The sequence below is a fragment of the Scedosporium apiospermum genome (assembly GCF_000732125.1).
Source record: "Scedosporium apiospermum strain IHEM 14462 chromosome Unknown SEQ_SAPIO_0099, whole genome shotgun sequence".
In the NCBI taxonomy this organism is placed as follows: domain Eukaryota; kingdom Fungi; phylum Ascomycota; class Sordariomycetes; order Microascales; family Microascaceae; genus Scedosporium; species Scedosporium apiospermum.
The window spans coordinates 1746974-1761311 of record NW_015971800.1 but is presented as its reverse complement, the minus strand read 5'-3'; the positions used below and the strand labels follow the sequence as shown (position 1 = coordinate 1761311).

At 52.6% G+C, this 14338-nt stretch overlaps 5 protein-coding genes across 5 annotated transcripts; 3 read left to right on the top strand and 2 right to left on the bottom strand.

The window, feature by feature from the left end:
* Positions 1 to 248: 248 nt before the first annotated feature.
* SAPIO_CDS5921 (N-lysine methyltransferase SEE1) lies at positions 249 to 1079 on the top strand (the record flags this gene model as incomplete). Its single annotated transcript, XM_016788148.1, has 2 exons — positions 249 to 313; positions 404 to 1079. The coding sequence occupies 2 exons, from the start codon at positions 249 to 251 to the stop codon at positions 1077 to 1079; spliced, it is 741 nt and encodes a 246-aa protein (XP_016642464.1).
* Positions 1080 to 1704: 625 nt separating this feature from the next.
* Positions 1705 to 4328, bottom strand: SAPIO_CDS5920 (uncharacterized protein; the record flags this gene model as incomplete). Its single annotated transcript, XM_016788147.1, has 8 exons — positions 1705 to 2058; positions 2166 to 2503; positions 2567 to 2667; positions 2732 to 2991; positions 3101 to 3592; positions 3702 to 3853; positions 3969 to 4074; positions 4263 to 4328. 8 exons carry the CDS (start codon positions 4326 to 4328, stop codon positions 1705 to 1707), a joined length of 1869 nt encoding a protein of 622 aa, XP_016642463.1.
* Positions 4329 to 5906: 1578 nt separating this feature from the next.
* Positions 5907 to 7946, top strand: SAPIO_CDS5919 (Phenylalanine--tRNA ligase beta subunit; the record flags this gene model as incomplete). Its single annotated transcript, XM_016788146.1, has 3 exons — positions 5907 to 5959; positions 6083 to 7816; positions 7901 to 7946. 3 exons carry the CDS (start codon positions 5907 to 5909, stop codon positions 7944 to 7946), a joined length of 1833 nt encoding a protein of 610 aa, XP_016642462.1.
* A 553-nt stretch (positions 7947 to 8499) lies between these two features.
* On the bottom strand, positions 8500 to 11138 carry SAPIO_CDS5918 (Phosphatidylinositol-3-phosphatase; the record flags this gene model as incomplete). The annotated part of the gene is made up of 3 exons (XM_016788145.1): positions 8500 to 8683; positions 8753 to 11043; positions 11124 to 11138. The coding sequence occupies 3 exons, from the start codon at positions 11136 to 11138 to the stop codon at positions 8500 to 8502; spliced, it is 2490 nt and encodes an 829-aa protein (XP_016642461.1).
* Positions 11139 to 12025: 887 nt separating this feature from the next.
* Positions 12026 to 13015, top strand: SAPIO_CDS5917 (uncharacterized protein; the record flags this gene model as incomplete). Its single annotated transcript, XM_016788144.1, has 2 exons — positions 12026 to 12051; positions 12262 to 13015. The coding sequence occupies 2 exons, from the start codon at positions 12026 to 12028 to the stop codon at positions 13013 to 13015; spliced, it is 780 nt and encodes a 259-aa protein (XP_016642460.1).
* Between the last annotated feature and the right edge of the window lie 1323 nt (positions 13016 to 14338).

Here is a 14338-nt window from a genome sequence, read left to right as displayed (position 1 = left end):
TAATCATCGAAGGAAGGTACGGTTTGCTGGAGAGTTTCACGCCACAGTGTTATCTAGGAAATAATACAGTATATTACCCCGCCAAAACATCCCACCAAAAGATTCTCCAAGGCTGAACAGAGGAACGAGGCTGAGAGAAGTCGGAAGCCGCCCCTCCTCCAACACTCAACGTCCTCGACAAACCAAATACCCTGTCCCATATCAAATCCCCTTCAAGCTCAGCAGTGACCCTAATCCTCCCCTTACAAATGGCCGACCACCCGCCCTCTCACCCCGCTCATCTCGAGCCCTCCAAGCTCGGCACAAAAGAATAGTAAAAATCCCTACCTCCCCCCCTTCCCAGAAGAAAAAAAAAAAGACAGGCCATCGTTCACCAACTAACTCCTCCCATACGAACTCAAAGCTGGGACGCCCTCTACTCCACCGAACTAACCAACCACGCCCTCAACCCCTCCGACACCGGCACAGTCTGGTTCGACGACTCCGACGCCGAGCAAAAACTCCTCGACTTCCTCCCCACAATCTCCCCTGCCCTTTCCCCCGAAACAACCTCCCTTCTCGACCTAGGCTGCGGCAACGGAAGCCTTCTCTTCGCCCTCCGAAGGGAAGGGTGGTCCGGTCCCGCGCTGGGGATCGATTACTCCGCCAACAGCATCTCTCTCGCGCGGCGCATCGAGGAGGCCGAAAGAGCGGAGGGAGGGGGACCTGCTACGCGGTTCCAGACGTGGGATCTTCTCCGCGGGGACCTGGAGGACGTTTTATCGGGGGAGCAGAGGGGGGGTTGGGACGTCGTTTTGGATAAGGGTACTTTCGATGCTATTTGTCTCTCGGATGAGAAGGATGAGCAGGGGAGGCGTATTTGCGAGGGGTACAAGGATAGGATAGCCGCGCTCGTGAAGCCCCACGGAGGCTTGTTTATCGTAACAAGCTGTAATTGGACCGAGGGGGAGCTGAGGGCTTGGTTCGTCGAGGGGACGGGGGGCGAGTTTGAAGAGTGGGGGAGGGTTGAGTATAGGGCTTTTGTGTTTGGGGGAGCGAAGGGGCAGACGATTAGTACCTTGTGCTTTAGGAGGGGGTAGTTCCTCTTAATGAGGATAAAAAACAAAAAGTAAAACCAAAATATAAAACAAAAAAAGTTGATTCTCAAAAGGGACACGGAAACAAGGCGGCCATGCTCCATCAACACGAGGGTGGCTCCGGGATCCCAGCTCGAGCCTTTCGCTTTTCGCATTATACGAACCCTACCTAGCTCAAACGACACTCCCAACCGCCATTCCCTCCTTGCTACAGCACCTCGCTACCTTGCTTTTTTTGCCCCCCTTTTCTCTTTCCTCATCCATTTTATCCTCGGTCGTGATCTTTCTCTCCTCTCGTCCCCCGAAACCGTCCTCATAATGCTGCTCGGAACCGCCTTATATCTTCTAGAACTTTCCCACGCCGTTACGCAACACTTCAACTCAACAGCAATGAACCTAGCTATCGCAAGACACATAACATCAAGTCGCATTCAATGGCCGGCACCAAGTCAACGTTCTAGACGAAGGCAACAAAAACAAGAAAGATAAAAATGAATAGTAGGTGGGGATGTTAACACGGCGATATAGGACCAAGCGGGCCGAGTTCCAAGAGAGAGAGGTTGGAGGAACAAACAAAAATAGAGAATATTTGATTCGGGATTTTGCTTCATTAACATGTCTTCATCATCTATGGCGACGTATTCATCGGATCCCCCTCTCCCTGGCCCGTCGCACGCTGGGCTGCCGTGACCGCAAAGTAGCAGACATCTACATCGTTATCCTTTTGAAGTTTTTCAAGATTGGGCAGAATGCGTTGTTGAATGAGTTCCAGACCGCGAGGCGAGGGCTGGAAGCTCGCTCCAGCCTTCTCCAAGCTGTAGATGGTACCCTGGTCGGGTAGGCGGCGTAGGATGTCGCTGATGGTGCCGTATGTCTTGGCGACATTGAAGCGAATGTTGGGAATCTCGTCCTCGGCGAGTTTGTCAAGCATGGGCAGAATGGACTTAGCAATGACATCCATGGTGACAACAGGCGATAGGGTCTATGAAATTGAAATTGACGTCAGCAAGACAAGAAGGGGGAGGGAAAAAAAAAAGCCTCCATAGGCATAAGATGTGGCGCGCATCATGCTGGGTCTGCTCTACTTACCGATATCGCGAAGCAAGTCGTCATGCGATAGAGGTAGTTGGGGTGATTGCCCATAGCCATCACCTTGGGAATGATAGCCTCGTTTGCCCAGTCCACGCCGAAGACCTCCGTAAGCTTCCTCAGGTTGACAGTAGCAGCTTCACGAATAGAGAACACGGTATCGCCCAGCCAGCTCATGCAAAGGTTGCTCAACTTCTCGTTAAAGAAGTTGACGCCGAGTTGGCTTGCCAACAAGGGAATATATTCGATGATGGCAAGTCTCACTCGCCATTGCTTGTCCTCGGCCAATTGCACAATAGCGGGGAGTAGAGATTGCGAGAGGAGGTCAATGCCGATGACTATGAAATAAAACTGTTAGCGCGCCAGTGTTTCCCGCCAACTCTTGTGTGCTCTGTTTATACCTTGGTTGACCAACTCAAGCTTAGAGATGATGTGAAGCCGGACGTCGGGGAACTCGTCCTTGAGCATGGAAAGGAACATGGGCAGGAGGTGCTCAATAGTTCTAAAAAGAGACAATCAGCATACGGCCTAGTTAGATAAGAAGTAAAGGTATGATGTAGCCTTACGCGTCCTTGCCCAGAATCGGCGCCAAACCGCTGATCTGCGTGCCGAGGGCGGCCCTGACATGTTGTGAGGTATCGCTAACAAGGCCCTCGATGCTACCCATAATGGTATCGAGGAGAACCGAACGATCGACCAAGGCGCAGAAACCAGGGATCTGGCCCGCGATAGCTGTCCGCACTTCCGCTTCATTATCCTTGAGCAGCTTCACAAAGGCCGGGACGAGATCCCTGGCGACGACCTCCTCATCAACCGCCTTTGCAATCTATTCGATACAGTCAGTCTACAGATCAACATGGCCAAAATGTGCGGAGGTGGCTGCGAGCGAGAGTAGTGCGTAGAGGGGGTTTGCAGGGGCCGGACGTGAAACCTACCTTCTCGAATCTATCTGCAACCATATACCGAACGCGCCAAGCCTTATCTTCTATCAGATTTCGTAGAGATGTGAGCAACACGCCGTGGCTCGCCTGTTGCTCCTTGGGCACGACTTCGGCAATGGAAATGAGGACTTCAACAGTCAATAGCCGGACGCTATCCTGCTCGTCTTGGGCAAGGTGTTGGAACAAGGGTATCATTTCTTCGACAACCACAGACGCAGGCATCTCCTTTACGAACTTGGCAAGGTTCGTCGCGGCTTGACGGCGGACCATTGGGGTTTCGTCGTGGACTAGATGGCCAAACTGCTGGTGAAGTTGCTCTTGGACGGGCGGCGAGACCTTTTTGTAGGGCGCGGCGTAAAGGCCGCAACCGGACACCTTTGAGGTGAACCAGTCGGCTTTTGACAGTCGGATGGTGAGGGGAATGAAGTATTCCTCGATCTGTTCGGAGGAAAGATCATTGCAGATCTTGTTGAGTGACTCGACGGCCTAGATTTACAAATAAATTTAATGAGCTACCTAAGAACAGAGAGAGGAGATTCACAAGCGAATAACGGAATTGATGTGCATGGTTGCAAGGAAAAGGGGAAACTCGTACCTTGTCTCGGACGACGGGTTCCTCGATAGAAGCAAGATTTTCTAAGGGAGACAGAAGGACATGGCCGTACTGAGGTCCTCCAACGTATTCGATAAATCCGCCGAGCTCCTCGCTCAGAGCAACTAGGACTTCGTCCTCATCGTCGACAGATTCTAGAAAATTAAGGCAGCGTTAGAGGAGAAGTCCGTAACACATGCCGAGCAGAAATGGCAGCTGCGTGAAGTGGAAAAGAGAGGGATATATCCGATGAGGACAATCGCGACTAACCGTCAAGGAATGGAATGAGCTCCTCGCGAGTACGTTCGGGCCCGAGGGCAAGGGCGATGGTGGAGAGGCGGTGGATGGCGTTGAGTCGAAGCAGGACGTCGTCATGCTGAAGAATTAAACTGTTAGCCAAGGGCTTTCGCTGCGCGCACTCTCACATCCAGATCGTTCGAGGTCGGCGAGCAGAGGGGAGAGAAACACGAGGTTAGGCGGGGTTGGGAGAGTGAGGGGCGAGACAGAGAAGGCTAGTGAGGCTGCCTTGCGAGGAGACGAAGAATTGCAATTGGCGGGCGGTACCTTCAACTCATCCATCAACACCGCGATGGGGTAAAGCTCGTCGTTGGGATTCTGCGCGTCCGCCATGGCGAGCTCGGCTTGTCGATGCGCGTCTAGTGGTCGATTCGACGGGGTGCGGTGGGGAGTTTGCAGGTACAAGGTAGGTAGGCGGAAGACAGGAGGTGGGAGGTGGGAAGGCTTGGTGGGTTAGCCGTCTATCGCGTGCCGACGACCTGCTCAGGACCAGACGACCAGTTGGGCTTAACCCTTTGTTTTGGGGTGGGGTTCACGCGGCAAACAGGAACAGGATTGGAGATGACTATATAGAATGCCGCCAAACTGAGTCGGCTGTCCAGGAAGGAGGGGTTATTCTGTTTGGTTGCTGGCGGTGGAATTTTAAAGCTGGCAGCGTGGATGCAGATCGTCAGGATGGTTGTTGTCACTTTGGATGAAAGGGGAAGTGGGAATGTATTGCTGTTGTGAAGAGATTGATTTGATTAGACTATAATCCAAGGACGATGCAGGGCCTGGTTTGGTCTTGCTCCTGTTCCTCCTGGGCTGGGCTGGACCGGGCTGGGCTGGGATCAATCAACAATCTGATCAACGGGTCGGTGTCCCCAGTGAGGCAGTACACTACAATTCACTACGGTTGCATGTATATGTCACCATTAATTTCAATGTGCTTGTACTATTCGTTACGTCAGGTGCTACCCAATAATACTCTACATTTCTACAAACCCTTTCTGCTTGTACCAATCAGCAAATCAAGGTCAGCTAGCTTTGAGCTCAAGAAGTCGCTCACTAGCTGAGGTACCGGGCCACTTCTCGAAGTACCTGAAATGGCCTGTGAGGACCTAATTTGTACTTCGCATGGGAGCTCGCCTGTATTGACCTATTGAAACACCACCCAATGCCTAATTAGATTAGGGCGTAGAACGGCACCTCGGGCCATTGAAGCTTGCCCTTTTACTCAGTAACACCCAGTAACATGTAGTAACACAGGCCAAGAGACCTGAACAACTAGCACCGGCCCAGCTCTTCGTCATACCACTGGAGTCGGAGCCGCGTCTTCACTAACATCAGAAAATGTCGATACGAAGTGCTGGAAGAGTGCCAATTGGTTTTCAGGCCAGTAGTATTACAAACTCTAATTGTTCTATCACAATGAGCTCATGAGCCCAGGCTGCTGCCAACACTGGATCGCTGTTTCGATGGGTTGAATACCAAACAGGTTGATGTAGCTGAGGGCCTCCTTTGGAGATTTCTTTGGCCCTTACACTCTCTTCGAAGACCTGGTTGGCAATAGATTCGCATTTGCTTGACGTTGGGTTAATTATGTTTTAGACGTGGAATTATAGAGAGGACTGCGAGACCCAACATGAGGCGAGGGGCAGATCAGAACCACAGGAGCTGCCGCGGGGTGTTGCCAAGGCTGCCAGCCGGCAAGGGTTTCGAGTTTCACCTTGACGCTCCGGCCGCGCATTGACCAGGTACAGAATTCTGTGACTCTGACTTATTGTCCCAAAACGTTGCTTCAGAAAGCACCTTGACTCAGCGATTGTCGATTATCAAGAGGGAAACACCCAGCGCTCTTGACGATAGCGCCCCATTGCACCTCGAGAACCTTTGCAAAAACACTTCTTGATATCGATAATTCTAGACAACATGCCGACCATCACGGTAGACAAATACAAGCTTTACGAAGCCCTTGGTCAAAAGTGCGTTCGTTGGGCGCAGTCTTGGAGAATTCCCCCTCCTTCCATAGCCCCTCCATCCCACCATGTAAGGCCCTCCGGCAGAAAAAAAAACTGACCTCTACGCGCTCTCCGCGCCACGTCTAGATTCACGACCGAGGAATTCGAGGACCTCTGCTTCGAATTCGGTATCGAGCTCGACGAAGATACCGAAGACTCCGACCGCCCCATCGTGGACGGCAAGCAGGTCCCGCCCGAGCTGAAGATCGAGATCCCCGCCAACCGCTATGACATGCTCTGCTTCGAGGGCATTGCCCTCATGCTCAACATCTTCCGTGGCACCATGCCTCCTCCGGATTTCAGGGTGCTGGAATTCAGTAATGAGAAGGTCGAGACCATCACGGTCGCTCAAGATACCACCAAGATAAGGCCGCTAGTCGCTGCTGCTATTCTGCGCAACGTCACCTTCGACCAAGACCGATACAACTCGTTCATTTCTCTACAAGATAAACTTCACCAGAACCTGGCGCGGCAGAGGACTCTGGTATCTATCGGTACCCACGATCTCGACACCGTACAAGGTCCCTTCACCTACGAGGCCCTCGCGCCGGAGGAGATCAACTTCGTGCCCCTTAATCAGACTAAGAAGATGAACGGAAGGGAGTTGATGGAGTTCTACGACAAGGACAAGCACCTTGGTCGCTATCTTCACATTATTCGCGATTCGCCCGTATATCCAGTCATCTACGACGCCAGCCGAACCGTCCTCTCTCTTCCTCCCATCATCAACAGTGACCACTCCAAGATCACCCTCGATACCAAGAATGTCTTGATAGAAGTCACCGCCACAGACGCCACGAAGCTCGATATTGTAATCAAGACCATGGTTACCATGTTCTCCATATACTGCGGCGACCGCTTCACCGTCTCCCCCGTCAAGATCGTATCGGACCACAACGGCCAAACGCGCGTGACGCCTAACCTCGACCACCGCACAACAGAAGTCGAGGTCGACTACCTCAACGGCTGCACCGGCCTCGGCGAGTCCCCCGAGCGCCTCTGCAAGCTCCTTGACAAGATGGCCTACGTCTCGAAGCCCTCCCCCAAGGACAAGAACCTCATCGAGGTCTCTATCCCTCCGACGCGAACCGACGTACTGCACGCCTGCGATGTCATGGAAGATCTCGCCATCTGCTACGGTTATAACAACCTCCCACGCTCCAGCCCCAACAAGAGCGCCACCATCGGTGCTCCCCTCATGATCAACAAGCTCAGCGACATTATCCGCAACGAAGCCGCCATGGCCGGCTGGAGCGAGGTCATGCCCCTCATCCTCTGTAGCCACGACGAGAACTTCGCCTGGCTCAACCGCAAGGACGACGGAAACACAGCTGTCCGCCTCGCGAACCCCAAATCCGCCGAGTACCAGGTCGTCCGCACTTCCCTCCTCCCCGGCATCCTCAAGACTATCCGTGAGAACACGGCCCACGCCGTGCCCCTCAAGGTCTTCGAGGTCGCTGACGTCGTCTTCAAGGATGAGGCTCTTGAGCGTAAGGCCCGGAACGAGCGTCACTTCGCCGCCGCGTGGTACGGAAAGACGAGCGGTTTCGAAATGGTCCACGGACTCCTCGACCGCGTCCTCTCCATGCTCAGGACCGCCTTCGTCACCCACGAGGAGGGACTCACCAGCAAGGTTGGCTCCAGTCTCCAGGCCGCTAGCGGTTCCGGGAAGCCTGATGGATACTGGATTGAGGAGATCCATGACGATACTTTCTTCCCTGGTCGCGGTGCGGCTGTCTTCCTTCGCGTCGATGGCGTCGTGAAGCGAATTGGCGAGTTGGGCATTCTTCACCCTACGGTACTAGAGAAGTTTGAGCTAAGGTGAGATCATCCATTTTCTCTCTCCCCCTTTTCCAACCACACGTCTGGTCGGTCACATTGCCGTATACTAACGAACCTATTTAGATACCCTGTCAGCACTCTCGAAATCAACCTTGAGGAGTTCTTGTAATCAGAGCCATGATCGTGATGGAAATGATCTGGGGAGTGGGCGTTGTTTATTAGGGAGGCGAAAACAAGGGGGATATGGATACACATAGTCAAAAAGCGAGATAGATGAACTGCGAGCGTAGACTCCTTCCTGCTTGATTCACTTGCTGAGAAGAGCAAAAAAGAACTTGGAGGAAAAAAGTGATACATTTTATTTGCGCAGCAGAAAACGACAAAAACCGAGGGTGACCTTGCATTCTAAAATGCGTAATCCGTGGTCTCGCTCAATACATGAACGCTCTCCTTTTCCCTTGTAAAACAACCCCTTTCCTTCGACGTGTACGCAAATCCCCCTTTGATCGAGGAGGGTGCCCTTATGTTCCCCCCTTGAAAACAAGAAGACCGGTTACGCTGATAACCGGTTTGCTAATAAAAAGAAAGGTATGTGTATGCTCCTTGACCGCTTCCAGACCGCTCGCTATGCAAAATGGAAAACAGAAACACACCGGCTATCCCTCTCTCGCAACTCCACTCGTGTCTCGAGCGAAAGATCTCTCCGTTCTCTCGGGATCTGGTCAAACCAGGGGCGTGCATGCGACGCTATGGCTGGGCACTTTCTCATCACTGCTTCCGATGATGGTACAGGTGCTCAGATCCAAAATCCAGTACGATAGATCCTCATCCGGACAAGCGTCATCTGGGACTTCGGAAGGATCGATAACTACGGCATCGTTAAAGCTCAACTCATCGTCGCGCGACCTGGGACGGACCGTTCTCTCCGTCTCGAAATATTCATATGGCGCCTCATTTGGAAACATGACCCCCTACGTCATCTCTCGCATTTCTTGCTCTCGATGAACAGAGGCTGCGGCGTTGGACGCCTCGCCGGCTCTTCCCAATGGATTAAGGAGTCTGAGGCCGGCTAGGCCATCGCGAATAGTAGAAAAGGCACCCGAATTAGCATCCGCACTGGCACTCCGGTGAAGTGCAGGCACGGCCGCTTCGGGGGTGAGAGAATCTTTAGCCGGATCGACGGAGTCAAGGGCGGATTGGCTGGTGGTCAAGGTAGTGGGCGGCATGGGGCTCAGAGACCTCAGCGGGGTCGTCGGCTGGCTATTGCTTTGAATCGTGGAGGTGGGCACCTCAAGGCCGGCCATCATTGTCTCACGGCCGCTCTCCATTGCTGCCATGGCATCCAATGAGGCATTCATCTCCTCATCGCTGCGGTTGAAGACTTGATGCCACCATCGAATTTCTTTGATATCTGGGAATAGCAAACGCTCACGTCCCTTGACATGGTCGTCGATAACAGGTTCGAAGTTGGGATTGATAAATTCAACCCTACGGGACAAAAAGTAGTCCCAAACGGATGACGTTCTCGTGAATACCTTGGCGTCATGTCGCTGCTTCTCTGAGTTATAGAGGAATGTTCCATACTGACATGAATAGAGGTGGTAAAGGAGTCGTCTCAAGAACCGTTCGTTGAACTCGAATCGATCGGGGAATTGTCGCTGCATCTGGTACGCGCAATCCAGGAACTGGTGGAAAACCGGGCTCACCATCTTCTTAGTTGTAATCTCGCTCTCAACTACCTCTCCTGGGGCAGTCTCGGTCATGGCTTCTAGCTGCGGGTCGGTCTTAGCCTGCCCAAATAGCCGCCGAGCGCCGTCCAAGGCGTTCTGTAGAGCATCGCCTCTGCCATCGCTTTCGCCTGGCTGCACGGTCGACCCAGCTAGCGCGTCCTTCTGCACCACAAACCAGTCGTCATGGTTTAGATGTCCAGAACGAAGTCTAAACATATGACCGAACGACAACCAGTCCTTCTCGACAAGGACCATGAAGCCCTCGAGGGTGCGGTAGTAAGGATCAAGCATAATTTGGGCCAGAGCGCTCAGTTGGCTTGTGCGATCCCATCCATCGGAACAGTGGATCAAAACGTGCGAATGGTTGATTCCGACCTGCTTGGCTACTTGTATAGCTCCTGACAAGACATGGAAGATGTGTTTGATCCACCCGCTCTTCGCGAGGAGATCTCGGTTAGGTGGAAGCGCTGAGATGTCGGCGTCTTTGATTGCCTCGATGACTTGGTTGAGAGAGGACCTCATGACATGAATGTTATCAATATTAAGAAATACCTTTTGGGTATTCTTGTATCCTTCCATGTTCTCAGAGCCATAACCCTGCATTTGGTTGAATATGGCGTTAATTGTAGGTCGTGCGTCGACAATTAAATTACTCTGCTGTGCACCGTAAATCAGACGCTTCCCCTTGGAATCATACATCTCCGGGATGTCGGACTGTAAGCTAACATCGGAGACGCTGGAGTCTGGAGGGGTCTCGGACTGGCTGCTCGGCTCGCTAGCCAGCTTAGGTCGCGCAAGGTCGCCGATCATACCGCTTCGCATGTTGGAAGAAAATGCGGCGCATACTAGCTTCTCGTCCTGGGGGTTGGTTTTGCGGGTTATGCCAGCTTGGGGCTGGGAGCTTCGAAGAATGGTGCAGCCGTTTACGGGGTGTAGATAGGACAACGCTGGGATGCGATTCCTCGACCGGAAATCCTTGGCATACTTCAGAGTAAGATCCGATATCGAGGAAGGCACTACAAGCAAGCCTGGATAGGTATCGCAAAACTTGTAATCCTGATTGATCGTTGAGATTCTCCAGCCTTTGTCCGTCGACTTCTCGCTAATTCCCTGGCGCCGAAACTCGGCCCTAGCATCGTACAATTCCCAACCATTAATGCCCAGCTCAGGCTTCAGGGGCATATGGCTAAAAGCGTAGAGCTTCTCGACAGTGCCGAGCCTGCATGTGCGGGCACGTATAAAGTCGAAAGCCGCCCGCGCCAACTTATCGTCCTGGAAGTTGAATGTGACAAAGGTGAAGTCGCGGCACCTTATCCTGATCGACGATGGGATGCCAGACGACGGAGGGGTCGGACGGAAGGCGCAATAGCAGAGCATAGGATAGGTAATCCAGGACTCGCGAATCTTGGGCGGCGCGCCATCTTTCGATTGCTGGCTATTCGGAGCAGGAGAACAGAAAACAAGGTGGAAATCGGTTAGGCGTAGGGTTCCAGTGGATGTGAGGCCGCCATTGATGCCTTGGACATTGTCAAACACCTAAACAATTTGGGAGGTTAGAGATCTGGTGGATTACTGAATACAAGGTACAGAAAAGATCTTCGGGCTGCTATTCTCACCTTCCTCACTTCCATTGTGGAGATGAGGCTACTGTGTTTGGTTAGGAAGAATATAATAGAGGCTCTACATTCATAGAGTATATGTCATTCGTCGTTAGTGGTGATGTTGTCAGAGATAAGTGGCTGATCAAAGGAATCGAGAGAATGAATTGTGTTGGAGCCAAGGGGGAGGGAGGTATGTGGAAGGGAAGAGGGGAGATGATGTCGACGTTGCTGGTGGTCACAGGAGGAAGATGTTGTAGGAGAGAGGATTATTTAAGGTGAGGTCAGGCATGAAGAAAATAAGTAACCATAAGGGCTAAAGTGATTTCATTATCACTGGAACAAGACCTGATGCAAGAAGCTAGAGTTTGTCCTGTTGCGCAGCCAAGGAGAGGTGAGTCTAGCAGCTCCAGCAGATTGTGACTGTTGTCATGTTCTCTCCCAGTAAGAGAGCCCCACGATCCGGGAGGTCCTTCCGAAGATGGATGCCCCTCTTGCCTTGTCCTGCTCCTTCTCCCAAGCTTTGGAAGGAGCGCCCAATCAGATGACATGTGACAAACCTCCTTTCGGGGTATTCTCGCTTAAACAACCCCTTTCTCACCCCACAGTCCCAAGGTCCAGTTTTGGACAGAAGTATTGAGGTACGTACTCGACGCGAGTGCACAGACCACAACCTCTCAAAAATTCAGTGTTAGGGCTTTCACTGATTTTCCGCCCACACCAGAAATTGGAGGTCACCTTTGAAGCGACGGTCTGCAAGAGCCCCCAGTCCACTATTCCAGACGCCGCCGAAAATCAACCACTGACATCTTGTGCTGGTATCTCTCCAATTCCCAGATTTTTCTCTTCGACAATCCTCCTCCCTCCATCCCACAGTCCACGCATACCAAGCGAGACGCCGACACCTCATACAGCCCAAGATGTCTCCCGTCCCAGGAACGCAAATGTGAGTGATTCTCCTGCTCTCTACCCCTCCATCCCCTCACCGCGGATATATACTTCACGATCGATCCCGACCGAGGCCATTGCGCGAATTGGGAGGACGGGAAGGCCAGAATTTTGGGTCCCTCTGGTCTTCTCGAGAGCCTAGCCCTTCAATTATGGTTTGTTCACATTTATGGCATTTACTGACTGTGGATGTTTTTCCGTATTACAGTTCCAAGCGCAGGAAGTTCGTCGCTGACGGCGTCTTCTACGCCGAGCTCAACGAGTTCTTCCAGCGTGAGCTTGCCGAGGAGGGCTACTCCGGCGTCGAAGTCCGCGTCACACCCACCGTCACCGACATCATCATCCGAGCTACCCACACTCAGGAGGTTCTCGGTGAGCAGGGCCGCCGCATCCGCGAGCTCACCTCCCTCATCCAGAAGCGATTCAAGTTCCCCGAGAACTCCGTCTCCCTCTACGCCGCCAAGGTCCAGAACCGTGGTCTTTCCGCCGTCGCTCAGTGCGAGTCCCTCCGATACAAGCTTCTCAACGGTCTCGCCGTCCGCCGTGCCTGCTATGGTGTCCTCCGCTTCATCATGGAGTCTGGTGCCAAGGGTTGTGAGGTTGTCGTCTCGGGTAAGCTCCGCGCTGCTCGTGCCAAGTCCATGAAGTTCACCGACGGCTTCATGATCCACTCCGGTCAGCCCGCGCTCGACTTCATTGACAGCGCTACCCGCCACGTCCTTCTCCGACAGGGTGTCCTTGGTATTAAGGTCAAGATCATGAGGGGCTCCGATCCCGAGGGCAAGAGCGGCCCCCAGAAGACTCTTCCTGATACCGTCACCATCATCGACCCCAAGGAGGAGCAGCCTATCCTTCAGCCCGCGTCCATCGACTACGGCGCGAAGGCTGCCCAGCTCGCGGCTGCCCAGGAGGCGCAGAGGGCGGCGGAGGAGGCTGAGGAGGCTCCTGCGGCTGAGCAATAGAATGGCCCAGCTGAGGAGAGCCATCCCCCGGCCACCGCCGAACCTGCTCTCAGCGCTCCTCCCGTTGCCCTTCCTATTGTCGAGGGCGGTGCTTATTATCAGCAGCCTGTTCCTGTTGATTACTACAATCAGCAGCAGTACGTCATGTTTGTTCCTGACGGTGCCAACTATGGCGAGCAGCCTGGCTACGGTGAGCAGCTCCACCACTACGGCCAGCAGCTCGGCTATGGCGAGCAGCCCAACTACGAGCAACCTAATCCCGCTGATGATGAGTGGGGCTTGGGAGGAGGTTGGTAAAGTTTGTTTGACGGCTGGTTTTAAGATGGTATTGATTTGATGACCAAGAACTGAATGGAAAAAGGGTTGGGTTCGGAAAAAGAAATTGCCAGACCCGGTCTACTTTGGTGCTTTCGTACAACGGCGTCTCAAGTGACATTGTTCTTTTTTTATTTACACGTCCACCATCATTGCATCTCGGAGAAGGAAGGGGAAATGGAACGTTTTTCTTTGGTGTGTAATGAGACACAAAAAAAAAAAAAACCATACACTCGAGATAGCAAAGAAAAGCTGAGCTTCTCGGCTTGAACAAAAAGTGATTCCCGGTATATGTGTTTCGTCGAATCATTGCCATGCTATGCGTTGAGGCGTTACGGGAAAATAGGGCGTTGGGATGTATCACCTGCTCGGCCCCCTTCGCGATATTTGATGTGCGAACGGGCGTACTGAGGTATTCCACGACTTGAATGCGGAACACGAAATGCAGCAGCCTGCAAAACTTTACCAATTCGTGCGGAGTTTAGCTTGCCTCTCTTCCAACCTCAATCCTCGCCCTGCCCTACTTGTTTGCTAATCCTACACAATCCATCTTGAACCCAAACGGTTTGAGAACCACAAACGCTAGTGTACACAACAGATGCAGACTCAGTGCAGGAGAAGGGGGATCATACGAAACCCCAGCGAGAACCAAACTCCAAAAGGCAGGGTAGTAATAAGAAAAACGCTTCCTTTTGCACGCAAGAATCAGGAAATATCAAAAAGAAAAGGAGAAGAAAATGACCAAAAAACCAGGGAAGGCCATCCACTCTAAGCAGGGCATCCCTTCCCCGTAGCTGCTTTCCCTGTATCTTAGCTCCTTTAAACGCCAAATGCCAACCGCCAACCCCCCCAAGTTCGCCTGTCAAGCCATAATGTTTGGTGCCGTGATATGTATATATAGATGCCGTGGCTTGCGCATGACCTCTACTGTCATCGTCCCCTGAGTCTTTGGGGAAGATACGAAGGCTGAGAGGAGAGGTCGGATATGCCATGTCTCCGGTTCTCATG